This window comes from Panthera tigris, chromosome B4 (genome assembly GCF_018350195.1).
Source record: "Panthera tigris isolate Pti1 chromosome B4, P.tigris_Pti1_mat1.1, whole genome shotgun sequence".
NCBI lineage: Eukaryota > Metazoa > Chordata > Mammalia > Carnivora > Felidae > Panthera > Panthera tigris.
Window position 1 is genome coordinate 73,834,945 of NC_056666.1, and position 26,607 is coordinate 73,861,551.

Genomic DNA, 26,607 nt, shown 5'->3' on the forward strand with positions numbered 1-26,607 from the left:
GCTGTGACAGTGCTCACAGACCACACTGGAGAGCCAAGGGTCGCCCCGGCCGGCCACTGACAGGGGCTCCAGGCTCCAGCAGCCGCTCCGGCCCCTGTGGTCAGGGGGTTAGGTTTGGATGGCGGTCAGCCATCTTGGCGCCCTGCCTGGACTCCAGAGACCAGCGGGACCGTTTGTCAGCCTCTCTGGGTCCACTCTGGAGCACAGCACCTCCTCCTCAGCTCTTGAGTTTGGGAGGGTGTCGCCTTCACTGCCATGCCCCAACAGGGCTGGCCTGGGAACACAGCATCCCGGTTAATTCATGTTAATGGTAAGGCTCCCCAGGGACCATCACGCCTGCCCCCCTGCCCGTAGGAACAGCCCTGGCCACACCCGACTGTTTATCTCCTGTGCTCTGGGAAGAAAAGCAGGACGGCCCCTCCCCCGCACCCCTCCCCAGGCGGCCACCCTGCCCCTGCCACACACCCGCCGCACAGATGTGACAGGCTCTCTCTGTCCGCTGCGAAAACAAACCGCCTACAGATGGCCTGACAACAAAGCCACAAGACACAGAATCTGGGAAAAACCTGGTGTGGAGAGCTCTCTATTGAACCCAGAGTCCCAGCACCTGCTCTGCTCTCCCACCCACTCCAGGGCCTCTCTGCCCCCCATTCCTTGGCCTTGGGCCCCGGCTCATTCCATTCCGAGGTCCTCCTTGGCCACCCGTCATCACAGGGGACAGCTGCCTCCATGCTGCCCGCTCCAGGGCCTTGAGTCCACTCTGCGGAGAGCCCTGCCCAGCTGTGGCCAGCCTGTGGGCCTCGTGGCCCCGGGCGTGCCCTGGCTTTCCTGACGGGAAGTGCCCGCTCGGGCCCCAGCCTCCTCACGGCTCCAGCTCCCGGGACAGGCGGGAGAGTTCCCGCTGGTTGTCGATGACCTTCAGCTGCTGGACATAAGCCCAGGTGCTGGCTGGACTCCGGGTGTTCAGCGACTGCTCAGAGCCTGTGGGGGTGGGGAAAGGGGAGGGCGTAGGGGAGAGTGGTCAGGGGGGGGTCACCCATGCCACGTGGGAGTGGGGGTGGGGAGGAGAGTGGGGGGGGCACCCATGCCACTCGGTAGAGCCCATCCCTTCTCCCACAAGGAGCAAACGACCCTTGCTGCCCTCCACCCCCCTACCCGGCCACTTCCCACAGCCAGTCCTGAAGACTGTCCACCCCCCCCCCCCCGCCAGTCTGGAGCAGAAGAGTGGTTAAGAGCTCAGACTCAGAAAAAAACAGGTCCCCAAGATTCCATACAGCATAATACGCCTTTTACTAAATTCAAAAACAACTGAAACAAAAGAATATTTTGTGCTCATAACATATATACGAAGCACATTAAAGAGATATGTACACGTACACGTGTGTGTATATATGTCTATATATTTATAAATATATCTAAATAAATATATTCTAGCGGCACAGGAAGAGGAAACGGTCTGTAGGGAGAGGAAGCTCTTGTCAATGTGCTCACACTTGGCTGGGGCCCAGCGGTGTTCATCATATTATCACAATATATACATACATAAAATAAAATAAAGGGCCGATGATGACAGTGTTATATGAACTGTGGCTGATGATTTAATCCCACTTCACGCAGCTGAAGACCAACCGAAAAAATCAGGCCTGGAGTCACTAACTGTGGGGCCTTGCCCAAGTCACTTCAGTGCTCTGACCTGTTTGCGCATCTGTAAGCTGGGATAACATTCTACCTACGTCACAGAGGTGTAGGGGAGAGCTCAGGGCATCATACGTGCAAGTGCCTGTAAACGCCAGCCGTGGCTGACCCGTCAGCACCCAGCCCTGCCCCACTTACACGTGGATGTCCTGGCTGTCTGGCTGTCCTCGTGGAGGTGGGAGACGCGGCTTCTGAGCGGTGAGAGGGGCACTGCGAGGGGTGAGGGGGGTGGGGCGTCAGGGAGACTGGGCCGAGCCGGAGCCTGGAAGGGGACGAGGTGGGGCAGGGGCTCCTAGCAGGGTTATCAGCCCTCTCACCATTGCTGTGGCTTCGGCAGTGATGCAGCATCCTCACGGCTCTGGCCATCATTCTCTGTGAGGACAGAAGACCAGGCCTGAGGGGCAGGACCCTGGCGTGGCCCGTGGGTCAGTTGGTAACCAAGCCCCCTTTGAGCGGGGCGCTCCCGGGGACTAGATGGGGCCATGTCTGCTTTGCCCCGGCCTACCCAACGGCCCCGCGGGGAGCAGGCAGTGCGAGAAAGAACAGAGATCAGGAAGGGCTTAGAGCGGAAGAGGCCTGGAGGGCCTTGGTTGCAGGGTGAGGTGATAAAGGCTGTCCTCTCCACTACGCAAGGGAGTGAAGCAGGGGCTATTTAAAAGAAGTATTCGTATTTGTATTATTTTTTGAAGTTTGTTTATTTATTTGGAGAGAGACAGAGAGCACACAAGCCGGGGAGGGACAGAGAGAGAGGGAGAGACTCCCGAGCAGGCTCTGCAGGCCCAGAGCCCGACGTGGGGCACGAACTCACGACCCGCGAGATCACGCCCCGAGCCGAAATCAAGAGTCGGATGCTTAACCGACTGAGCCACCCAGGCACCCCCATAGCTGTATTATTAATAATACCTTTAGACTATCTCCTGCCCCACCCCCCACCTCCTTCCACGGCCACAGTCATATCCCCCAGCCCACTCTAGGGGCAGACTCTCACTGTCCTTGAACTCACCATCTTCTCAAAGTTGATGAGATTCTCTACCAGCGTGTGGTTCCCCTCATGGATGAAGGTCATGTCTGCCAAGAGATGGGTTTTGCTTAAAGGTCCCCAAAGCTCTTCCCCTTCCTGCAGCCCAGGAAAGGCAAAGGGCCAATAATGAGAGCCTTGGGTCTGTCCCAGCCCCACACTGCCCTCTTCCTCCGGTTCCCCTCTGACCTCCTGGAGCAATTTCCTTGTATCCCTTAGGCCTCTCGTATCAGAGACCATCTGATGTCACCAGCACTTGCCTGCATGTCTCAACACTGCTTCTAGCCTGGGAACTACTCACTCATTTTTGTGCCCCCAATGTGTCAGCACCCCAAGGGTCAGATAGACATACAGACGGGCACAGGACTGGAAGGGGGGAGGCAGAAGGGTAAGCTCTGTTCCTATTACCTTTGAGAAGAAGGGGCATGAAGGGGATGATGGGAGGGGAGAGCTTGGTGAGGGCCAGTCGATAGACTCGGTGGTTCCATGAGGGGTCCTGAGAGGGAAAAAGCCACAGTGAGCGAGGGAGGGCCCTGCTCAGCATGACCCACCACGCACCGCGACACAAGCAAACACCATCCTCTCGGAGCTCCGCTTCCCCTGGGCCCCAGGTCTCACCACGGCGGGCTCTGCAGAGGCGGGAGGAGACCTGAAGCACTTGGCCAGCCAGCGTGCACGCGGCTTCCTGGCCTCTGGTTAGCCCCCCAAGCAAACTTCACAGCCATTAGTCTCTCAGGGGCCCTCCAGGTTTCAAAACTCTCTCTCTCTCGTTTCTGCCCCTGTCCCTCTCTAGCAAGTAAATTCCTTTGAACCTCTTGAGCCTGCAAAGGGAATTTTGTTCCCAAGAGCTCAGAGCCAGGCTGACAAAAGCACCTTTGTGCCAGTTCTCAAGAGAACACTCTCCAAACCTCTTAGCCCCCCAACAATTCCTAGCAGGGAGGAGGAGTGGGAGAGGCAGTCGGCTCCCCTACTCTTCCCTCATCATTTGGCCTAATTTAGCCCACGGGCTCCTCGCATCCCCTGAGGGGCCACTGACAGGTCCCGGTGCACCATGGGGTCTGGGGCCAGGACTTGCTTCCAGGGTCCTGAGGCAGGTCGGCTGGAGACCGGCGATCCCCTGATGTTCCCCTGGTGCATCAGAGCCCAAGGCCAGACCCCACGTGGGCCCTGTCCTGGTCTTCATACAGGACATCATAGCCACGGCCAATGCTCCCTGCACTGAGGGATATAATGCACTGCGCAGCTCCCTCATAATGCTCACACTCCGTCCTTCAGCCAGCAGCCCAGACTCTCAGCCCAGAGAGAGTCAGGCTCTGACTCAGGGCTGGAAACCCTGGAAGTGACCAAAGACACGTAGAAGGGCTGCTGGGAAGCCCAGAATCAGGGTTTCTGGAAGGAGGAGCCAAGGCCCAGCGCTCACCAACAGCCTCTCCAGGGCCGAGTACAGCTTCCGGACTTTGTGGGGCAGCCGCTGCAAAGGACAGGCAGATGGAGCGGTCACTGCTCTGGGACGGGAGCCCCATCCCCAACTGGGACTCCCGGGATGGGCACGCCCCCCCCCCCCCCCCACCTCGCCAGATCATACCTACCTCCCAGGTGTGGGCCAGGCGGCTGATGGCCGAGTTGCTGAGGCCAAACATGACGGCAAAGAAAGAATTGAGATTCTTTTGCTCCTTGAGGCTGTGAGTGGAAGACCCAGAGGCCCTCAGGGGGAAGCAGCCACACCCATGGAGTCCCCACACCCAGGCAACAGCCAGCCTGGGGCCAGGACCAGGCTGGGCCAGCACTGCCTCTGTGGGGGCTGGGGCTAGATGGGGTGGGGACCTGGGGCTCGACTGAGCAGGGACGGGGATGTGAGAGAAGGTGGCCTCAGGGCTCTGCCACACACCCACCGGCCCCACAGGTACTCACTGGGCAGCCAGCTTGATGAACTTCCTGAGCAGCTGGGCCCGCAGGCCGGGTACAGGGCAGAGACACAGCTCTGTGGCCACCCAGTACTGGAGCTCGTTGAAGCGGCGCATGAAACGCTCCAGGTTGGCGGTGGTGACGTCCCGCAGATGCTGGGGGCCCAGCACATAGTGGATCAGCTCCACCTGGATGGGGGACAGCAGGAGAGATCAGCCCACACCGGGCGAGGTGCCCCTGCCGTCTGCGCCTCTCCCCTCCCCTCTCTGCTCCCGCACCTGGTGGATACTGTTGAAGAGGTTCCAGTCGTGGTCCGTCAGCTGGCCCGCCAGGTCCTTGGCACTCACCAGGTCCAGCCCCTCAGCAGAGCCCACGGAGGGCCCCAGCTGCTCGGGGAGCGGGGTCTGCAGGTGGAAGAGAGCTCAGGAAGGGTGCCTGAGCAACCCAGGGGACAGGCGCAGGGAAGGAGAGAGTTGGGGGCGGAGACTCCATGCTTGTGGTTGAAGGGGTGTCTGGGCAGGTAGGGCTGCTACCAGGAACGGAAGGGCCTGAGGCATAGGGCTTCCCAAAGAGGCATCTAGTCTCCTGCTGGCTCCCCAGTGCGGAGACCCCCTCCTTGTACGGCTCCTGTCTCCTGGGGGAGCCCCCAACAAGGGGGGGTCTTGTTTCTCCTTGAGAGCTCTCAACCGGCTCTCTCCCTTCCCCAGCAACTGGAACCTTCCCATCCGCTGAGGCCCACTCCTTCCTCTTCTCCCTTACGTCCAGCAGCAGCCAGAGCCAGGCCCCCCTCTCCCCTCTCTATGACCCTCCCCTGCACCCACCTCTGCCACCCCTAAAACACAGCTCCTCCCTGGCACCCTGCTTGTTCCTACCAGCTCGCGCACTTCCTGTGGGTTGACAACAAAGAGCCGTTCGTTGAGCCCCAGCGATGTGGCCACACCACGGGCATCTGGCTGCAGGCCAATGGCATCTGCAAAGAGAGCAGAGAGTGGGCTGGGAGGGGTCGGGGTGCAGAGAGGGAGGCCAGGGAGCCACTGAAGGCAGGGTACAGGCCCCATTTGGGAGGCTGGGAGGCCCCTTCTGCCAGCAGCCAGGTTGGAGTCCTGGGCAGATGCTCTGAATGCACAGGGGCAGGTGTCCACACACCCGCACTGCCCAGGTCAGCACACCCGAGGAAGATGAGACAGGGCTCTTAGCGAGACAGGCAGAGCTTGGGCAATATTGGAGTCTTCCTGAGCTTCCTTCTTGGTCACATGGAGACAGCAAGACTTACCTCGACTACTCACGAGTCTAATAAACTAATTTATGGAAGTAGTGGCCATAAGTATACGATGCATAGAAAAGCCCTTTGAAAACTGGAAATGCCTTACAGAGGTCTTAGTGTTGATTTTCACCACTTCCTACTGACCGAGACTGTGTTTTTAGTCACGTTCGAGTCCCCAGTCTGTAGGCCAGTAGCCACCAAAGCCAGATATACGAGACCATCCATGTGTCCAAAACAATATTACCTCATATTTATTTTTCTCATCTGTTTTGCATTTTTACATCGCAGGCAGCTTGATACGATGTTAGTATAGGACTATATGCAAATGACTTACAAGCAAATATACACATAGAAGGGGGCTTGTGGTCAAAATATGAGTCACTGACATGGAAGTCCATCTAAACAATCTGAAGGTCAGTGCTCCAAACAGCTTCTGCCTCATAGTAGGGTGTCAATCAAGTCCTTGGACAACTGTAATTCTCCAGGTGGCCACCAGAGGGCGGTGCTTCCCAGAACAGAGCACAGGCACCCATGACTTCATCCTGTCTCCCCACTTCCTGAAGGGGGAGAAGGTTTTGCTTTTCTGGCCTCCACTCCTTGCCCTCATTCTTTGGGTACCCCTAATTCCTGTCTACCCTGGGCTCCAGCTGTCAACCCCGGGGCTGTGTCCTTCACGGAGAACTCGCAGCGGTTTCTGATGGCCCAAGTTCCCTGAAAGCAGGTCTAAATAATTCTCACGCTGCCCCGTTCTGAGCACTAACTTTGTGCCTCCTCGTGCTGAATGTTTTATATACGTTATCTTGTCTAATGGCCACAGCAGTCCTGTGAGATAGGTGCAGTTTTAGTGCTCATGTGACAGACGAGGAATCCGATAAGCGCTCTGCTCAGACCAGGATCACACAGCTAGTCAGCAGTGGGTCCTGGGATCCCAGCCCAGGTCCGGGAGTCCTGTTTCTGGTCCTAACCATCAAGCTCCTCTATCTCACCTGCCAAGGTGCCTCTATCTCCCAACACCTCACTGGCCCATTAGCTGACTCTCAAATACGTTTGCCGGCTGACAGAATGAATGAGGACTACCTAGAGTCAAAAGCCAGAGTCTCTCATTTACTATGTGGACTTGGGAAAATTGCCTACAACCCCTTTGAGCTTCAGTTTCCCCGTCTGTAAACAGGATGAAAGTACCTATCTCAATAAGGTCGTTACTCAGATTAAATGGATATGTGAGCATGATGATAATAAAACCTATGTACGAACTGCTGTGTCAGACGCCATTCTAAACCTTTAAATAAACGAGCTCATGCACTGCTCACAGTTCCTCTATGAAGTAGGCACTCTCATCAGCCCCATTTTACAGGTGCTAAAAAGAGCACAGAGAGATCAAATATCCTGCCCAAGGACCTACAGACACGGAGGGGCTCAAATGCAGACAGCAGGCTCCAGAGCTCACGCTCTTAAACACCACACACCGATCACTTTGAAGACACATAACGAACTGCCCTTAAATGCTAGCCATCATTAACATCGATGAATATGATAAAAATGATGATCTTAATATGGGGGGGAGTCTGGGCACGGATCCGAGGGGCCTCTCCCTCGGGGCCACCCTGCCCAGAGACACGACTCACCGCCTGCAGAGTTGACCTTCACCAGCTCCTGCCCCTTGGTCCAGCCATCCTCCTGGGCCAACGCTGCCATCACCTCTCTCACTGAGGCCGTCACAGGCAGCTTCAGGGTCAGCACTGAGTGGTCCGGCCGGTAAATGTCATAGGGGACTGGAGAGGAAGACGGGGCTGAGCTGGAGGAAGGGGCTCCTTGGTGCCCCTACCCAGAAGTCAGCGGGCAGCAATGGTAGCAGTGGGGGCGGGGGATCCCCAGGAAGCAGGACAGGTGACAAGGGGAAGCCTGGGGGGATTCGCTGCATGGAGTAGGTAGGGAGGCCCTGAGCTGCGGAGGGACACACGGGGGGCAGACTCTCTCTGGCAGCTTGGAAGAGAGACCCCGAGGAGCCCAGCGTGCCCTCCTCGGCCAGGCAAACTAAGGTCAAGGGTGATGACGGCAGGGTGCAGGCTATGCCCTGGCCGGCTGGGACCACCAACCTTTGTCCCCAACTCGAATGGCACAGTTGCTGCTGGGGAGGGGCTGGTCCTGGCCGGGGAGCCAAACAGGCATGTTCCTGGCCTAAGAGGGAGAGAAAGTAAGGCCCGGAGGACACAGAGGAGAGCACGCAGAGCCAGGGAGAGGACTCTGTCACGGGAGCATGGGGCCCACGCATGGGGTCTGCTGGCGGCCGGAATCCGAGCCCCAGCGGGCATCGGGCGCCATGGCTCCGTGAGAAGAGCCAGAGCAGGGCTACAAACAAGCCAGTGCCTAGTACATGTGTGTCACCCCCTTTGCCAAATAGATCCAGGGCTGTTCTAATACCAGCACACCTCAGCTGTTGGTCCTGGTTTTCTCTTCCTCTTCCTCCTTTGGCTCACATTTGCTAGTCTGCTATTTGCTACACGTCAGGCTGAGCACAGGCTTATTCTAAGTGTCTAAATATTCACAACAGCCCTTTGACGAAAATATCATCATTCTTATTCCCATTTTATAGAGGAGATAAATGAGGCTCAGAGAGGTTAATAACCTGCATGAGGCCACACAGCTGTACGTGCCACAGCTGGAATCCTAACCTGCTCCTCCCTCCCTCCCTCCCTCCCTCCCTCCCTCCCTCCCTCCCTCCCTCCCTTCTTACCCACCAATGATCTACTCCCCCGTGTCACCAGCCCTGTCCAGTCCCACAGCCGCTTCTCACTGGGCCCCAACACTGGGCCGATGGGGCAGCCCTGATGGGCAAACGCCTCCAGAACGCAATTCCTCTGCCCACCCCACTGTTCTTCCAATGCCTATACTGACTCTTCCTCCTCCAGCTCTGCAGGTGGCAGATCCTCCAGGTTCAGACCCCGCCCCCCGCCCCTGGCCCGGCTTCCCCACAGCTTGTCATCTTGTTCTGGGGGTTCCTCTGCGCCCTTCCTCCCAGCCCAGGCCAACCTCCTGTTCCACCTGCCCAGTGGCCTCCCTCCTCATGTGTTACAATGGCCCTACTATTCTCTACCCTCGGCCCTCGGTCGCCTCCCGCCCTCCCCCTCCAATCTGCCTGACCTGAGCCAGACTAAGCTTCCTAATATAGTTTCAAGGCCATCATTGTCTGCTGGATAAAGCACAGGCTCCTTAGCTGACTTACTCAAAACACACATCTGACCTTGTCAATCCGTGGCTCCGACACCTCCAGCTGCTCACGTGGTTTGGAGAACAAGCACCAAACCCCTTACCGAGGCTCACGGGGCCCTGCATGTTGTGGCCCCCGCATGCCTCCCCGGTCTCCTCGCTCCTTCTCACACTCCCTCGTGCAGGGTCCCTAACGGGTGGACTCCCTTCCCCTTGAACCTGGCTGCAGTCCTCTACTGCCTTGATCCTCACACCCTGCAGCTCTCGGCTCCTGGGGTCGCTCTCCCTGATCCTGACCCTGAGTCAGCCCTTCCCTTTTCAGAGACTCCCTCCTTTTCCGTCCTGCATCGTGACACTGCTCAGCAGTTCTGTCCCTCACTTGACTATGAGCCCCACGAGGCCAGGGGCGGCTCTCCCCTACTACCGCATTGTCAGCACCTAGCACAGTGCCCAGCACACGAGGGCGATTCCGCACTAGTTCCTGAGCATCAGGCACGAGCCGGGCAGTGTGGGAGCCCTGGGGAAACAGAGGCCCTTCCCTCATTCTAGTGGGACGTGACCGACACTAACAGATAATAAGCAAGTAGGCAAAGAAACAAAACGACTCCACCTGGTCATAATGCTTTGAAGGGAATCATGGAAGACACCTTGGAGGAAGCAGAGAGGGGGCCTGCGGGGAGTGGGGAATGCTCTGGATAGGGAGATGGGAGGGGGGCCTGAGAACCAACATTTTGGCTGAGATCGGAAAGATAGGAAGGATGCAGGTGGGCAAAGAACCAGAGAAAGAAAGTTCCAGACCCTGAGGGGGAAACAAGCGTTGCCCATAGAAGAGGAGGAGCTGTGAGAGTCTCCGGCAGGAGGAGCAGGAGTGGGGACAGGCAGCTGGGCACAGAGAGCCTGGTTGTTCTTCCCAGGGCAGCATTCCCCACAACCAGCCCCATCCTACCTTTCCAGTCTTTTTTTCCTACCATGCCTCAAGAAATCTCGGCTCCTGCCCCCTGTTCTCGTTCCCCTTTGCTCCCTGTGGGCCCCTGCCGGGAACGGTATGGGCCATCTCTGGCTCCCAGAGTGCTGGGCACCCAGAACCCTGGGCTTCAGAGGCTGCCTTCAGGCACCACCCCTCACCTCCCAGGGAACTGCTAACAGGCTCTGCGAACATGGATTCCCTCCCAAATGCAACAGAAGCCCCTTGGGGTGAGGGAGGGGTGGAGAGGTGACCTTGGACCTCTGTGTCTCCCATCAGGCCAGCTCCCAGTGCCACACATGGCTCGTGCTCTGTGAACACCTGTCCCCGCCCCGGGGGTGTGTCTGTGCATGGGGATCCCTTCCCAGGCAGAGCCCCTGGGGTGGGGGCTGGAGGGGCCGTGTGGTCCTGGAGGCGGGCAGAGAGAAGAAGCCGGGGCCAGACAGAGGTGAGAGGAGCCAGTTCATATGCAGACACCTTCATCTGAGGAGATGCATTCCCACAGCCGTTTTCCATCCTGGGGAGCAAATGAGAAGGGAGGTGAGATGAGACCAGGGGCCCCCGTGGGCAGGGCAGGGCAGGGGCAGTGGCAGGGAGGGCTGGCTCCGGATCCCACCCACCCTCCTCAGAGGCTCAGAGTTTTGCACACATGGTAAGCACCAGCTAGAGAGGGGCAAAGCGGGGGCTTGCAACCCAGAGCCTGCACTCTGGGATTTCCCCAGGCCAGCAGGGGAAGGAGAGTTCAAGGAAGTACCCCAGGTGTCAGACTGGGCAGGGGCCACTGCAGGTGAGCTCTCCCTGAACCTCACCTGCCCCCATGGGAATGTCTGGGAGGGCCAAGATAAGCTCTAGGGAATTCACCGGGCGCGGCCAGCAGGAACCAGCCCTGAGGATGCTTGGTAATAAATATGTGCAGAGTGGAGGAAGTGAGGACAGCAGGTGCACTCGGGATATGAGAATGACATGGGAGTGACTGCGTGATGCAGGAGAATGCACGAACATGACGTGAGGTGGACAGCAAGGGGACTGGTAAGAACAGCTAATTGAACGAGCAGGTCTAGACAAATGAGCAACCTCAGCCGACGCTCGTGGAGCACACAGGGCGTGCAAGGCACTGCTCGGTGCTCCTAAGGCACGCTAACATTTTGTCCTCCTGAGATAGGATCTCTCCTGGTTTTCCAGACTGGAGCCCAAAGCCCTGAGAGGGAAGAACGTGCCCAGGGCGGCACAGCTACAGGCGGTGCAGCTTGGATTTCAAGCCACACGTTTGGCCCCAGGGGTGCTGTTCTCAGTCCTTGATGCACTGCCTGGCATGCATATGGAAAGTTGACTGGGAGCCAGGCGTTACCTGTGGTGTTTCCGCCTCTCCGGCCACTGCTCCCGTAGCAGGATGCAAAGCCGGGCGTCTCTGCTCACCAGGTCTGAGAGTTTCTGGGAGGAGCCAAGATTCATCAACACAGAGGTGGCTGCGTCTACGCTGGCAGCCCAGTCCAGCCCTGCCTCACTCCCAGGTACCTGGAGAAAGCTGGTGGCCACGGGGTCAGCATAGAGCATGGGACCATACAGGGCCACCCACTGGCTGACCAGCCGCAGGACCTGCTGCCTTTTGTTGCAGACGTAGGTGCTGTGCTCCTGCTCACTGCCTCCTGAGGGCTCCGCGTGGAAGGTAGGCACCGGTCAAGGGGACCACAACATCCAACCAGACCACCCACCACACGGCGGGAAAGGAGGGGCAAGGATGCCCGGGGCCCACTGACAAGCTGGCCTTGGCATGAGGCTGGTACTTCAGAGGGTTCGGCACAGCCATGCTGTGAGGGATGCCTTCCCCCTGCTCCATACGACATCCTAGTCACCCCGGGACTGGAAGGATATTGGTGCAGGAGGGCAGCACAAAGCTGGGCGCTGGGCATGAAGACGCTGTGGGTCAGGAGGAAGTCGCTGAGAAATGTCTCTGTAGGGCAGGGACAGGGGGACAGGAGGAGGCTTCAGAGATTAAGTCTACTGAGCACTGACATAGGCATAGTTGGAGTAGCCCTTCTCCCGGTCCCATAATGGGCGGTGTGCCAGCAACGTCCAGCCGTGTGACAGCTCTCCCCACCCAAGCCAAGAGCACAGGAACGAGTACTTTTTGCCGACTGACCACATGGACCAGCCCAGCAGCCAGTGAGGTCAGACTCAGGGTGCCTGGCCCTCTCCCAGACTACACTGCCCACCCGCTGAGTCACACAGCAGGCAGGGTGTCTCTTGCCCCTACCTGTTGGGTCATGAGCACTGGAATCAGGCCGCATGGCCTCCAAGAGCAGTTCTAGGATCTTCTCTGGGGTGCCAGACATCACTGTATACCTAGCAGAAACAGCCAGTCCATAGCACACGTGCTACCACTCCCACTACCGTATCTGGGACAGACATCAATAATCAATCACATCATCTCACTCTTCCCTATTTGCCAGTTCTGTCCCACCTTGGGGTTGGAGGGAAAGCTGGCTCTGGGGGGGGCACATCTTATCCCTGGGTGCCCCTTCCCCCCATCCCCAGGAGACCAGCAGGCGGGGGTCGGACATGGAGGAAGGGAAGAAAGCCTGGGAAATGGAAGGAGAGAAGGTGGGCAAGAGAGAAGGGGTGCAGAAGGAGCATGACGGGTGTGTTACCGGTTCCTGCCTGGGGTTGGGGGGCGAGAAGGGCCAGCACCCTGGGAGGCTCTCTCCAGCACCAACACCACTTTGCCATGCTCTTCTAGCCTCATGGTCTTTGCTTCCACATCCTGGACAACAAGCCATACCCAGTGCTCAGCACACATCATGGCTCCTTTCCCCCATTTTAGAGCACCTCCCTCCACCGCCATGCCAGACCCACAAGGCTCCCACAAGGGCATTCAGCCCTTCTCCCACCCCATTCCATGCCCATGGCCTTGGATCTGCCCTACCAGTCCTGTCTATCATGCAGCCTGAGCCCCTCTCTACCCATCCCTCACTGGCCTCCCTCTGTGGCTCCCCCTTTCCATTACACTGCCTCCCCTCACACCCTAGTCCCCTACCTCTCTGTGACCCCCTACCCCCACAGTCTCCCACACTGAGCTGGAGTTCTTGGGTTTCGCTAAACTTCCTCAGTGTGCTATTGCCCTCCTCACTTGGCCATACTCCAGCCATCACCTCCAAGTTCCCCCATCTCCTACCTCTCCCTGCTCCTTACAGGCCCTCTCTGTCCACGCCCCTTACCTTACCCCCTACCACTTCTGCAAAGACATGTCCCTTCCATGTCCCCTGCCCTCCCCACCCCCAGTAATGGCACCTTGATGATACGGTTGAAGTCCTGCTTATCCACACGGAGGAAATGACAGTTATCTTCTCGCAGGATGATGGTGGCTGCCCGGGGTGCGTCATTCACCAGAGCCAGCTGTCCAAAGTCATCTCCCTCATGCAGTGTGGTCACCAGCCCCTGCAACCAGGTCTCAGTCACAGCCCAGCCAGGCCCCCCAACACTCAGAACAGATGCACGGTGGGAGAACCCCAAGGCAGGAGGAAAGCTGGAGAGTGGCAACCTTGGGTCCACTGAAGGTACTTCCTGGGAGGACTTGGACCAGGGAAGCCGGTACAACCCAGGGGCTGGGGAGACAGGAAGAACTCACTTTGCCATGGGTCACCACGTTGACAGATCCCTTCCAGATAATGTACCACGAGGTGCCCTTGTCTCCCTGGCTGAACACTGAGAGAAGCACAGATCAGACACTCCTGTGGGCATCCCCCACTTCTCCATGGCCTCTGCCACATCCAGGTCCCTGCTGCCCAGCTTCCTATCCCCTGTCTGACTTACACACGGTCCCTGCTCTGCTGTGGGGTTCAAAGAGCAGAACTGCTGCTAATTCCCGCTTCACCTGTGAGGTGGGGAGAGGAGGGTCAGTGGGGTGAGCCCAGGGTACGAAGCGGCGGGGGGGGTGGGGGGGGTTAGGTCCAAAGACACAAGTGATCGGGGGCAGAGATGTGGCTAGGTCGGATGCCAGGGATTCAGCAGGATACGGGGCAAGGGGAGGAAATGAGCTAAGAGAGGCAGAAGGACTTCTGGACGAGGATGCTGGGAACAAGAAATCAGATGGACATTTCCCAGCCATTGGCACAAGGCGAGGGACGTGTCTTCTGGCCCAGCAGTTGGGGCCTCAGGGGCTCACAGGGAGAGGGGGTCCTGGGGAGAGTGTGAGGGCAGGCAGACTGACCGAGTTGGAGAGGTGGGCCACGGCCTTGATATGCAGCAGCTCCTCGAAGATGAGGTCCAGCTCCTCGTCTGTGCGCTGACCTGGGCTGCGGGCATGGAAGGGCCGGGAGGCACACGGTGTACCGTGGGTCTGAGGGCACGGGAGCCACTACACCCACCACGTTCTGGGCCCGAGGCCAGCTGGATTGTTACCCGTAACAGGCCAGCCACCACTGAGTGCACACGGTGTGCCAGACAAGGGCTAGGCGCTTCGGGTGCATCATTTCTGCCCTCATGACAACCCCTGACGTGGGCATCGTTATCCTCCTTTGACAGAAGAGGAAGCTGGCACGGAGAGGCACGGAGAGGCCCAAGGCCATCCAGCTAGTAGCCAGCGGAACTGGAATTTGAACCCAAACCTGCCTGCAGGCTCCAAAGCTCCCCCGTCTCAGCCACTGTGGCACCTGAGCGGACAGGTCTTTGGAGGTGCTGTGCCCCCCCACCCACAGTTACAGAGGAAGAAACGGGTTCAGAGGTGGGGAAGGAAGACTCCAGATGACCCAGCGAGAAGTAAGGGAAACTCTCAGCGATGAAACTGAGAAACTACAGAGTCTGAGAGCCATGTGAGGCCCAGGATTGTGGGGTGCAGGGCACCCGACTCACGGCTTTCGAAGCGCCACAGTGAGCAGGGCATCAGGCCCCCGCTGGGAGAGCAGGGCCATAGCCTCCACCAGTTCCTCCTCCAGCTCATGGACTCCCACGGGCTCTGGCTCTGGCCCGGGGAAGCGGTAGAATTGGGTATCTCGGTCCTGGAAGGTCCAGTCGTGTTTCACTGCAGGGCAGAGGCCCAGGTGTGAGGAGAGGAAATTGAGGCCGCGTGGGTACAAAGCCCCCATTGCAATTGCAGGCACCCCCAGATGCCTGCTCCCCAGGACCGGCCGGCCCCACGGGGGCCCCACCCTGGGCTCGGGCTCACCATGGCAAAGGGCACCTTCATCCAGGAGCACCTGGCAGATTCCAACAGCTTGGTTTCGGGAATGAACTCCAAGGCTCAGTGCCAAGATCCCATCCACCAGCTCCCGGCCAGAGCAGCACTGCCTACAAGAGGTGAGGGGACAAAGAGGAGGGAGAATTAAGTGGCAGGAGGGTGGAGGGCAGAAGGAAGACTTTCCATCAGAAAGGTGCCTTCCCTCTGTGGTGACAGCATGGAGACTGCTTGGGATTTTCTCTCTCCCTCTCTCTCTGTCCCTCCGCTGCTTATGCGTGCTCTCTCTCTCTCTCTCCCTCTCTCTCTCTCTCAAAATAAATACATCAACCTTAAAAAAAATTTAAAAAGAAACAAGTGCCTTCCGAGGCTAGAAGCAGGACTCAGCCCCGATGTCCAAAGTAGAGCAAAAGGGAGAGAAAATGGGGGTGGGCAAGGAGGCGGCTCAGGCCTCCACTCACCGATAGAGCCTAAGGTGGTACTTCCGGTCTCGGATAAGGGTCGGGCAGGTGGCCAGGAGGTGTCGATGCAGCTGCTTCCCAGCCCGGAGCACCCGCTCCGTGGAGGCCTAGGACGGGGGCAGCACAGCAGGTTCAAGCCCTGACCCCCGGCGGTGCTGTCCCCTCCCGGCTCCTCCCCTCCCGGCTGGTACCTGCTCCAGGCTCACGCTGAAATCCAGGGACTCCTCACTGTCCGTGAGTGGCGTCTAAGGGCAGGGGTGGGAGGAGGGGGAGGGTCTGCACGTTAGTGCCAGGACTTCAAATCCAGCTCTTAGACCTCGGCCCTCCCCCGTCTCTCTCAGTCCCTGCCCAGTCCCCAGCTCCAAACACTCAGTCAACAAATACACTAGTTCTCCCCGACCACCCCTGTATGCCAGGCACCCGCCTCTTTCCACCCTATCACCAGAACTTTGCCTTCCTTCTAGACTCACACACTGCACCCCCGCAGATGAGCTCCCCCTTCTGCTTACTCAGGGCCCAGGTGTGCCCAGGCTCCCAGGTAAACCACACCTGTGCAGGGGAGAGAGCTGAAGAGCATGAGGATGGGAGGTAAGGAAGGCCCATGATAGGCCAGGAAGTGAGTGGCTTGGAAGGGAGGCCTAGAACACTTGCTTCTGGGCCAGAGTCACAAGGCCTGATCCTGAGCCAGGCTTTGTCCCCAACCACAAGACCCTGAGACGCCTGGATTCAAATCCCTGATCCTCCATTTCCTAGCAGTGTGATCCTGAACATATGGCTAATTTCTCCCTGCCTCAGTTTCCTTGTCCATAAACTCTATAAAACACTCGTAATACCAATACAGAGGCTTTGGGAAGGGCTATGTGAGTGATTCGTACCGAATGTTTAAAGCACTGCCTGGCATAGAGTTGTATGTACATGTTAGCTATTATTACTCATCTGTGAAGCAGAGGGCGGGCTGCTTGCTGGAAAGCCCCTCATGAGCCTTCTTTTTTTTTTTTTTTTAATTTTTTTTTTTAACGTTTATTTATTTTTGAGACAGAGAGAGACAGAGCATTAACGGGGGAGGGGCAGAGAGAGAGGGAGACACAGAATCAGAAGCAGGCTCCAGGCTCTGAGCCATCAGCCCAGAGCCCGACGCGGGGCTCGAACTTACGGACCACGAGATCGTGACCTGAGCTGAAGTCGGATGTTTAACCGACTGAGCCACCCAGGCGCCCCTCATGATCCTTCTTTTTGCTGCCACCTGAAAACTGGAATTTGTGGACCTCTCTGGACAGGATGCCCTACCCTCTATGAGCCCTCCCAAAGGCGCAGCACTTTATAGTTTACAAAGTATGTCTCCCTCCATGATGTCCTGATTCTCTACAGAATAGGACCAGATATCAAGTAGGCAGAACAGGGATTGTCCGTCCTCTTTGACTTAAGAAACAGAAGTCTTGGGGTGAAGAGCCCGTGTAACTCAGTCACACGTACTTGGGACGGCCAGACAGCCGTGCATAAATTCCAGAAGTGCTCACATTCTTGGTCTCACCCCACCCACCGCACCTGCCTGGTTCCTTCCCTTCCCCCTTCTCGCCAGCTCTCTCTCCTGCTTTCCCATCTACACTCAGCCCCTGAAAAGGACCTGGCTAGGAAGCTGGGGTACAACCAGACTCGGGGCCAGAACCCCCTCTGCTCATCCTGGCATCTTCCCACTGTGTGCCAGGCAGAGGCCTGAGGTCTGGCATGCATAGGCGCCTGGCCCGGGGCTGGGCGGAAGTCGCTAGGTGTCCCAAGGGTATCCCTGCCCGGGTCATGGGGCCCAGCCTGGTGCCAGACACAGAGCCCTGGAGACTTAGCAACAGGAAATGAGGAGGAGGAGGACGAGGAGGAGGAGGAGGAGGAGGAGGAGGAGGAGGAGGAGGAGGAGCCAGGGAAGGAGGAAGGGCAGGAATGCTACCCAGCCAGCCCCCTGTGTTGGAACAAACAGTGCTGAACACTAATGACTTGTTGTTGTTCATGTCAAAAGGCCCAGGTGGCCCCGGTCCCTGCCCCAACTCTCTGGTGCCCAAGACCCAGGCTCCAGCATATGCTCCCTTCCTGGTATTATTCTGACCCTGGAGGGCACATCAGGAGGGGAGGTGCCAGCTCACAACCCAGATCCCAGATCTCCAGGCCTTGTTTAAACCGTTTCCTGCCCTGCCCCAGGGAATAAGCAGGAGGATCAGAAGAAGGAGGCTCTGACCCATCAGAGGTGAGGAAGTTTCCTGAAGGCATCCCTCCCAATTTGCCAAGGAAAGCAGGAGCCCAGAAAAGATGAAGTAACTTACCCTGAGTCACACAACTACTCAGAAATTCAAGATCCTACTGAATAACCAACAGTGGCCCCGAAAGTAGGTGTTTGTCTGCTGTTTCACAGCTAGACAGAAGGAGGCTCCGAGGTTACATAACCTGTCCTGAGAGTGGGTAAACAGGGCCACCAGGATTCACACTGTGCCTGTCTGATTCCAAAGCACAGGTCACCATCTCCCAGGCACCTCCACTGCCTCATGTTTGTCCCACTTCATGCTATGGAAGGGTAAATTCTGCCCTCAGGAATGTTCCACGGGCAAGTAAGTCTGGAAGACACGGCGTTAAACAAAGTTCTGTGGGTTTGTCATAGTCCCTCTGGGACTATGTCCATATGCACTGGGAGCCTCCTAGGCTGGCAGTGGGGGTACTATTCAGGATACGGTCAAGGGCATGGGCTCGCCATCCATGTGTCTTGGCCAAATCTCAGTTCCCCATTACCAGCTAGTTGTGTGACCCTGGCTGCTCACTGACCTCTCTGCCTCAGTCTCCTCATCTGTAAAATGGGGTTCGTGATAATAGTAGCTATGTCACAGGTAATTATGAGGATCAAATGAGTTAATAACATAAAGCACTCAAAGCGATGCTTGGCTTGTGGTAACCGCTTAGTAAATGTTAAGCAACTCGATTAAACTTCGTTATTTTATGATGGGTGCCTATTACCTGGACACAATGCAAAGAAGTGTTGTACCTTGGCTGACCCTCTCTCTGATGTGATAACCCCGAGCGTCAGCTTGGGGTTCTCAGTTGGAAAGAAGTGGCTGGTATGGGTAGGGGGAAGGCTCTTGACCACTGCCTCCTCTCCCGCCTGGACAGGAAGGACGCAGGGTAGGAGAGGAGGGGGTAGCTAGCTTCCCTGCACCAGCGCCATAGCCTGCCCCCCCTCCTTCCCTCCCTGTCACTCAGTGTCAGAGCCACGCTGAAGGGGCAGGCACAGAGCCAGAGAGCCTCGTGGGGACCTGTCAGACCAGTTCCCTTAGGCCATGGCTAGGGTCTCAGGCCAGGGCTGTGTGTGCTGGGACAGGGAGAGGACGCAAGGGGAAGGGTGATGCTTTGGGGTGTCAGTGTTTTCATTTACAGCAAAAGAAAGTGCACCATGAGCTCAGACTCCATGGCCAGGTCACCTGGGACAGAAGCCTAACTTTGTCTCTTAGCCGATGTACAACCCTGGACCTGTCACTTAGCCACTCTGTGCCTCTGTTCTCTCATCTATAAAAGGAGACAATGACACCGGTATCTAGCTCACGGCTATTGTCGGCTCACTTGACACGAAAAAGGTAAAGGTTTTATAATGCTGCCTGGGACACAAGTATTATACAACTATTAGCTACTACCATTGTTTGAACACGCTTGCGTGAAAGCATGTTTTCTGAGTTAGAGAATCTAGCCACCTCTCCCCAGACAATCACTCAAAGGGAAGCATCCCAGGCTTCTCTGAGATTACAGGACCCCCCCCAGAGGTCATCCTGATCTTGCCCCTGCCTCTAGATAAATTGATCCCTCTCTGGCTCCTGGGCATTGGACAAGATCTCCTCTCCTTCTCATGCTTCCCAAAGGAGATGTTCTTCCATCCCATCCCAGTGTCACTTTTGCCATCGATGGTAAGTCAGTCCTCTGTCTAACCTCACCCTCCTGTAACCTGCTTTCATTTCTCTTGTCCTGATCTAGTAGCAACAGAAAGTACTCTCTTCAGACCTCAGGAGGTTGATGGGTTTCCCCCTGGTTTTCTAAGAGGCAGGCATGGCCTGAATAACTCCTAGCACTGTTGGCCTAGGCTCCACCCCTTTACAACATCCACCCCTTACCCTACATGTGCACACTCCCCGACAAGCACTCCTTCCCTTATGTGAGCCCCTCCTAGGCCAGACGAATCATCTCACAGGTGACAGGAGCGACTTGACTGGTCCCCAGAACCTCTTAAATGCAGCCGCACTGGGCTGAAGCCACCCCACTCACCCATTCCCCAGAGACGGTCAGCAGGGCGGGGTGTGGCCCAAGCCCCTAGCCCTAAAAATCTAAGTACCCTTTAATCACCAATTCCCACCTACCCCCCCCCCACACACACACCTGGCTAGAGAGGGGCTGTGTTTCTGTGACTTTCACCCTATTTACACTCCAGCAACCCTCACATCGCCCTTCTGGCTTCCCCGTGCACCCCAGCTCTTCGATTCTGGGGGTTGAAGGAGTCAGGAGACAGCCTGGCGGCCTCTTCCACCCCTTCCCAGACTCTGGGTCCCAAGGGATCCTCCAGTGACCTCATTGTCCTGGCACCTGACCTTTCCCCCACTCACCACCTTGCCTCTACAAGCTGGGAAGGGGACAGGAAATGCACAAGTAATTATAGACTGAGAGGGAAGGAGGGAGGGAGGGTTCCAGCCCACGGGCTCCAAGCAATAGCTACTACCAGTGACCTGGCGGGGTGGGGGAGACAGCTTAGCCCAGAAGGGGCCAGCTCCCCTGCTCCCTCCAGAGCCCCATCTCCAGCAGGACCCAGGCCCAAGAGGGCCCTGACCAGGAAGACCCAGGGAGGGAGTGCAGGAGGGGTTGGGGGGAGAGCTAGGGACACCTAGATTATCCTCCCAGTTCCGACGCTGAGGAAGAGCCCATCACCTCCGCAGACCTTGTTTTTTCTCACTCAGCCTCCTATTTTGATAAATATAAAGGCCGTTGGGCAAGAGGTGGGAGGAAAGACGCTGAAGGTGGTAGTCGCTCCACTCAAAGGGACTTGAGGACAAGAGACATAAGTGACAAGCTCTCCCAATTCTGTCGTCTGCTCTGGTTTTCCCTCGACCCCTTTGCCCAAGTTCCCTCCTGGTACCGGCGCCCCCTCCCCCAGCCGCCTGCCAATGCTGTCCCCGTGGGCAACAGAACAGACGCACAACTGAATCTCACTGAATCTCAGGTGAAGGAACTCGGTGAAGTCTGGGTGGTCGGAGAGAGCTTCTCCGCTGATTTGGATCCTGCGACCATTATGCTGTCCCCCACCCCGCCCCCACTGCTCTTCCCCTCCCGCCCTCTCCTTCATTCTCGCAGCTCCAGGATATTCTTCACTGGCAAAGGGAGACTCCAGCTCCAGTCTCCAAACTTCTCAGAGCCCCCCCCCGCTGAGCCCCCCAAAGCCAGATGCCAAGCACTGTTCACGTGACCACCTCACCCCAAGATCAAGCAGAATTGACGCAGTTCTGCTGGTCACTGAGGAAGAATGTTGCCACGGTGATGTACCAAGAGCAGTAAACAAGTTTACCCCACCTCCCACCTTGACCTGGCCCCCGGCGTCTCACACATGCCTCCCCTCACCACCTGGAGAACACACAACCACCCACCTCAGGGCACACAGAGGTGACACAAATGACAAATCCCTCTCCCCCTGCCCCATGCCACAACGGGAAGACGCGAGTACCACATGCACATGGACCTACACGGTGCAGCTGTGTGAGCCACCCACACGCACAGCGGCCAAGCTGCTTGACCCACTGTCCAGCCCAGCAGGAGCCCCCACACCCCCAGAAACATGCTCTTTCTCCCAGTCCAGGCCCTCCTGCAGTCCTTGGTGCCTGGCCCTGGCCCGACAGACGATGGGCACTTACCCAGCGGAGCCCCTGGATGCAGCTGGGGCGCTGGTGTTCAAGCAGCAGCTGGTAAGAACAGCTCCGGGGCCGGTGCATCCTCTTCAGCACCATGTTGAGCAGGGTCCCCTCCGGCACCACGTCCGGGAGGCCTCCCACCTGCGATGCTCCGAGAGCTGGGCTGTCCTCCACAGCCAGGCCCACCTGCCAGCGGCTCTCACCTGGCCAGCCCACCTGTGACGCAGGGAGGAAGGCAGAGAGCCATGGGGCTGGGGCTGGGACTGGGACTGGGGCAGCTGGACCAGGGCACAACTGCCCCAGGCAGAACCACTTCCTCTGAGTCCTCTGGACTGGTCAGGCGGAGGTGCTGCAACCCTGCCAGGAGCCGGGGGAGGGACAGGAAGACCTTCACTGGGGCCTGCCGGTCTGGCGCACTTAGGGGTCTCCAGCTGGCGGACCGGAGATCGGGCCTTTCTTCCCGGTCTTCTTTGGACTTCTGCCCCACCCCACTGCCCATGTCCCTGGAGGGATCTCCACCACCTCCCAGTATGAGGCTACCGACTCACTGGATCCCCCAGAAATGCAGCTGCAGCTCAACCCTTCTTCGCCCCTTCTCCTTCACCCCTGACCAGCCCTCTCTTTCCCACCCAAACACCCCACCCACCATGTCAGCTTCCTCTCCTGCTCCTCCCCACCCTGACCCCACTTTACCCACCTTCATGGTCCTTCTCAAGCTTGCACAGCCCTGCAGGCTCTAGCAAAAGGTTGGGGAGGGGGAGACCCTCATGGAGACCCCTACTCCTCCTGGAGGGGTGTGGGCTGTAAGCCCCAGGCGAAGCGGAACAGGGCTAATTCCTAGCTGGACTGGCTGCCAGGGCGACCGGCTGGGTGTAGAGGCTCCTTTTGGGTGGGTTGAGGGCAGGGGGCGTAGGGGGGAGTCCCCCCCCAGCGGCAAGGAGCCCCAAGCCTCCGCCTCCGTCCCAGACGAATGAGCCAGCTGGCACCGGGCGCCGAAGCGAGGCTGCAGCTGGCACTGATCCGGGCGGGAGCTGTCACACCCCCTACGCTGCCCGCCCCCTTCCCCTCCCCGGGACAGGCTGGGAGGGCAGGGAGGAGGCGCCCGGCCTTACTGTGGGGGAGGGCACAGGGAAGGGGGCGGGCTGGGCGGGGGGTGGAGTCTGGACTCCGGGGTTATAGGGCGGGCACTAGTCGGAGGCCTGAGAAACCCCAGGGGGGCAGGAGCGGCCCAGGGTTGTGTGTCGCGGCGGCCGCGGCCGGAGTGTCGGGGTAGGGGTGCCGAGTGGCCGTGCAGGCCGCCACGTGGCCGGGAGGAGAAATGCAAACACGGAAACCAGGGGAAGGGGGAGGGGGGTGAGTCATTGCGGCCCCACCCGGGAGGGAAATCCGGGCTGGGGCCGCTTCCCGGCCGGGGGCGTCCTGCCTCCTGTTTCGGTTCAGGGTCTCGAACAGTCCGGGGGAGGGATTGGGCTGCTTTCCCGTGGGGAATCCCCCTCCCCACCGTACCCCCCCGCCCGACACACACACACACACACACACACACACACACACACACCACGGGCGCGGGTGGGGAAACTGAGGCCGGAGGAAAGGACTGCTCTCCAGGATGGGTGGGGCCGGAGTTGTGGCTGAGCTTCGGAAGAGAGAGGGTTTTAGAGAACCACGCCCCCACCTCGTGCTCCCGGGCTGCTGCCTGCGTGGGGCGAGGGTGGGGGGGGATTGGGGGGTTGGGGGGAGGGGGTCAGGAAGCAGAGCCTCGGGATTCCAAGGTCCGCAGCAGCTCTGTACCAAGGCCCGTCGCCTTCTGGGCTTCAGTTTCCACCCCCGCGTAGATGGCCCAGAGCCGCCCTCTTCTCCCCACTCCAGCTTCTGAGAGGCGGAGAGACCGTGGCTCCTGGACTGCGACTCCCTCAGCACCCAGTAATTGGTGAGGACGTTGATGAGGGGTTTGAAAGGAGTTACACGCCCCGCTCCCAGCTTTCTAGGACTCACTTTTTTTGTCCCAGCTTTCTAGGACTCACTTTTTTTTGGTCCCAGTCCTTGTCCCTTTCTCTTTGCTGCTGAGCCTGCCTGAATTGGGGAAGACACTTGTCTAACAAACCATCCTGCCTGCTTTGGGACGCTGAGCCCCTACCTCCCACCGATGATTATTTTCTTGGAGACGGATTTTAATTGTGATTAAAATCTCAGTTTTAATGTGTATTTAAAAATCCTCCCTACCCCTAAATTCAGATTCAGTTCTGTTGGCACGAAATGGAAAATCTGTACTTTGAGCAAATGCCCCAAGGTTATCTGCTAGGTTCACATCTTTTTAAGTCTATTTATTTATTCGGGGGGCGGGGTGTCGGGCAGAGAAAGAGAGAGAATCTCAAGCAGGTTCTTCTCGGTCAGTGCAGAGCCCCATGCAAGGGCGCAACCTCACCAACCCTGAGAGCATGACTTGAGCTGAAATCAAGAGTCAGTTCCTTGGGGCGCCTGGATGGTTCAGTTGGTTAAGTGTCTGACTCTTGATTTGGACTCAGGTCTTGTCTCAATGGTTGGTAAAATGGAGCCCCCCAGCAGGGCTCCGCACTGACAGTATGGAGCATGCTCAGGATTGGGATTCTCTCTCACCCTCTGCCCCTCCCCCCAACTCTACATAAATAAGCATTAAAAAAAAAAAAAAAAGAATGTGATGCTTAACTGAGCCACCCAGGTACCCCTGCTGGGTTCACCTTTTGAGAAATGGTGGTGGAGTTTCAAATGCCCCTTTCAGGAAGGAGGGAAGCCCCAGGCCCAAACCCACCCACCCCGGTTCTGGGAATTTGGAAGAGGGGAGAACAGCTTAGTTGTTGCGAGTAAAGGCTAACAGGCTGGGGCACAGGGGTGAATGCAGAAGAGAACTGAGGGGGGCTTGGGGGGCAGTTAAAGTTAGGGTGCTGGGGCTAGTGACTTGATCTAGAAGGTCTGACAGAGGAGTTTCAAGGGACCGGCAGTGGGGTCAGAAAGGGATCCCCATTTCTTCTTTATACTTGCCCTTGCTTGGGCAGGTGGAAAAGGAACTGGGAAATGGAGCGGGACATCTGCGTACCTGCAGGCCGCAATAGACTGTAAGTGCCTGGCACTGTTCCAGGGGCTTCATGTATTTAATCTCTGCCAGTACCCTAGAAAGTAGCGCTAGCGTTATTCCCACTTTATATGCGCGGGGCAGCTGAGGCTCAGGTATTAAGTGACTTGCCAAGGTCACACAGCTAGCAAATGATGAACTGGGGCTTGAACCCAGGTTGCCAGGCTCCACTAACCCGCCCCCCTCGTGCTGTATTGCACTGTGCATACATTGTATTCATTCTCCTAAAAGAAGGAGCTATGGACAGGGAAATGGAGCATGTGTGTAGAAGTGGGGGGGGGGGTTGCAAGTCTCCAAAAAAAGTCATTCAAATGAGTGAAAATGAAGTGTCTCAAACCTACCCCCTCCCCCAATCCATGTTCTCTCTCAACACTACTCTCTCCTTACCTTTCTCTTTTTTACATCTCTTCCCCATTTCCCCCTCTCCTGGGAGACTGAGAACATGGCTGGGGTGATTGCCTGTTCACTGGTGGCCAGGGCGGGCACAGGAACCAGACCTTCCATTTGTCTCATTCTTATTGCTGGCAGGCAAAGCCTCCTGCCTTCCACCAAGGCAGGTGATGGGGCTGGGTTTTTCCTTCTCAGGATTCCCAGGTGAGGGCTGGCTAGTAAAATGACCACTCAGCAGATATTTAAATAAGGCTGAGGCCTGCAGGGGACAGGGGACTAGGGGAATGTGTCTGAGTAAGACATCCCAAGACAGATAGTGAACATCTTGGGCACAGTCATGCCAGGCCCTGGTACAACGTTCACCTTCCCCTGACATCATGAGACACCTCCTCCATGCCTGGAAGAGTGTTAGGACAGACAAATAATAACAATTGCTAACATGCATCCGTCCCTCTTCCTAATAGTTTATATACATTTACTTTCTTAAGCATGACAACAATCCTGTGAGATAGGTATGATTGTTATCCCATTTGACAGATGAGGAAGCTGGTCTATCCAGACAATGAGCTCTCTGCCAGGACAGAACCTCTCCTAACCCTGCCCTGTTCCCTTCAGAGGAGTGCAGAGGCTCCCAGACAATAATCAGGGAGAGTAAATGGGTAAGGAGAGCTTCCGGGCCCCTGGCTTTGACTTGGCTGCATTCCTCCCACCCAGGCCTCTTTGCTGAGCTGTGAACCCACAGCTTCCCGGATCTTCCCTCGTGCCTCTAGGTAGGCATGTCTGAACTCCCCCCTCCTGCCCTGCGTCTCCCAGCTGCCTGCTCCAGGAGCCCCACGACTGCCTGAGCCAGGAACTGGATTCCTCTGTCTCTCCTTCTCCCACATCAAATCAGCCAGCAGGTCTGGTTGATTCGACCAACGCATAATCTGTTACATTCATCCCTTATGCCCCAGCCCTGCCGCCACTGCAGTGGGACGGTGGTGGCCTCTCCTGGCACTTACCGTGTGCCGGGTGCTACGTCACTTTGCAGAACACTCTCTGCTCGCAAGGGAAGACACTGCGAGGCACAGAGAGAAGTAACCTGCCCACAGCCCCACAATGGAGTCTGGTAGAGCCAGACTTGGGCAGCGGGATTGCAGGGCTCACGCTCCACACCGTCTTGTACCGCCTCCCATCGCTACTCTCAGCCTCGCCTTCCTCACTCTTTCCCGTGCGATGCCGCAGGAATCCTCGGTTCACTCCACGGCGACATTTACCGTGAGTGCCAGAGATACAGCTCAAAACTGGAAATCTGCAACTGGGCGGACCGGGGGCTGCAGGACCACAGGGCCAAGCAGAATTTTCTTTTATCTCCTTCACACACCTATCTGGTCAGGCCTCCCTGCCCAGCACCATGCCTGACGTAAGGATCAGTGGTGGGGGGGGCACCCGGGTGGCTCAGTAGGTGAAACATCTGCTTCTTGATTTTGGCTCAGGTCGTGATCTCACGGTTCACGGGATCGAGTCCCGCATCGG

General features: G+C 57.5%; 1 protein-coding gene and 1 long non-coding RNA gene across 2 annotated transcripts; one reads left to right on the forward strand and one right to left on the reverse strand.

The window, feature by feature from the left end:
* Nucleotides 1-556: 556 nt before the first annotated feature.
* On the reverse strand, nucleotides 557-22,634 carry RAPGEF3 (Rap guanine nucleotide exchange factor 3). Its single transcript, XM_007072935.3, has 28 exons — nucleotides 22,294-22,634; nucleotides 21,600-21,812; nucleotides 15,876-15,929; nucleotides 15,685-15,791; nucleotides 15,215-15,336; nucleotides 14,902-15,070; nucleotides 14,261-14,345; nucleotides 13,864-13,924; nucleotides 13,679-13,755; nucleotides 13,342-13,488; nucleotides 12,702-12,814; nucleotides 12,308-12,396; nucleotides 11,926-12,004; nucleotides 11,569-11,719; nucleotides 11,402-11,484; nucleotides 10,531-10,570; nucleotides 7,979-8,060; nucleotides 7,508-7,654; nucleotides 5,491-5,588; nucleotides 4,897-5,022; nucleotides 4,625-4,806; nucleotides 4,303-4,393; nucleotides 4,134-4,184; nucleotides 3,122-3,209; nucleotides 2,699-2,763; nucleotides 2,013-2,067; nucleotides 1,834-1,905; nucleotides 557-981 (listed from the first exon to the last, which is right to left on the reverse strand). Exons 1-28 carry the CDS (start codon nucleotides 22,297-22,299, stop codon nucleotides 863-865), a joined length of 2,772 nt encoding a protein of 923 aa, XP_007072997.1. The 5' UTR covers nucleotides 22,300-22,634; the 3' UTR covers nucleotides 557-862.
* On the forward strand, nucleotides 21,255-26,607 carry LOC122240340. Its single transcript, XR_006219920.1, has 3 exons — nucleotides 21,255-21,650; nucleotides 26,317-26,494; nucleotides 26,568-26,607. It is a non-coding gene; the product is annotated as an uncharacterized LOC122240340 (long non-coding RNA).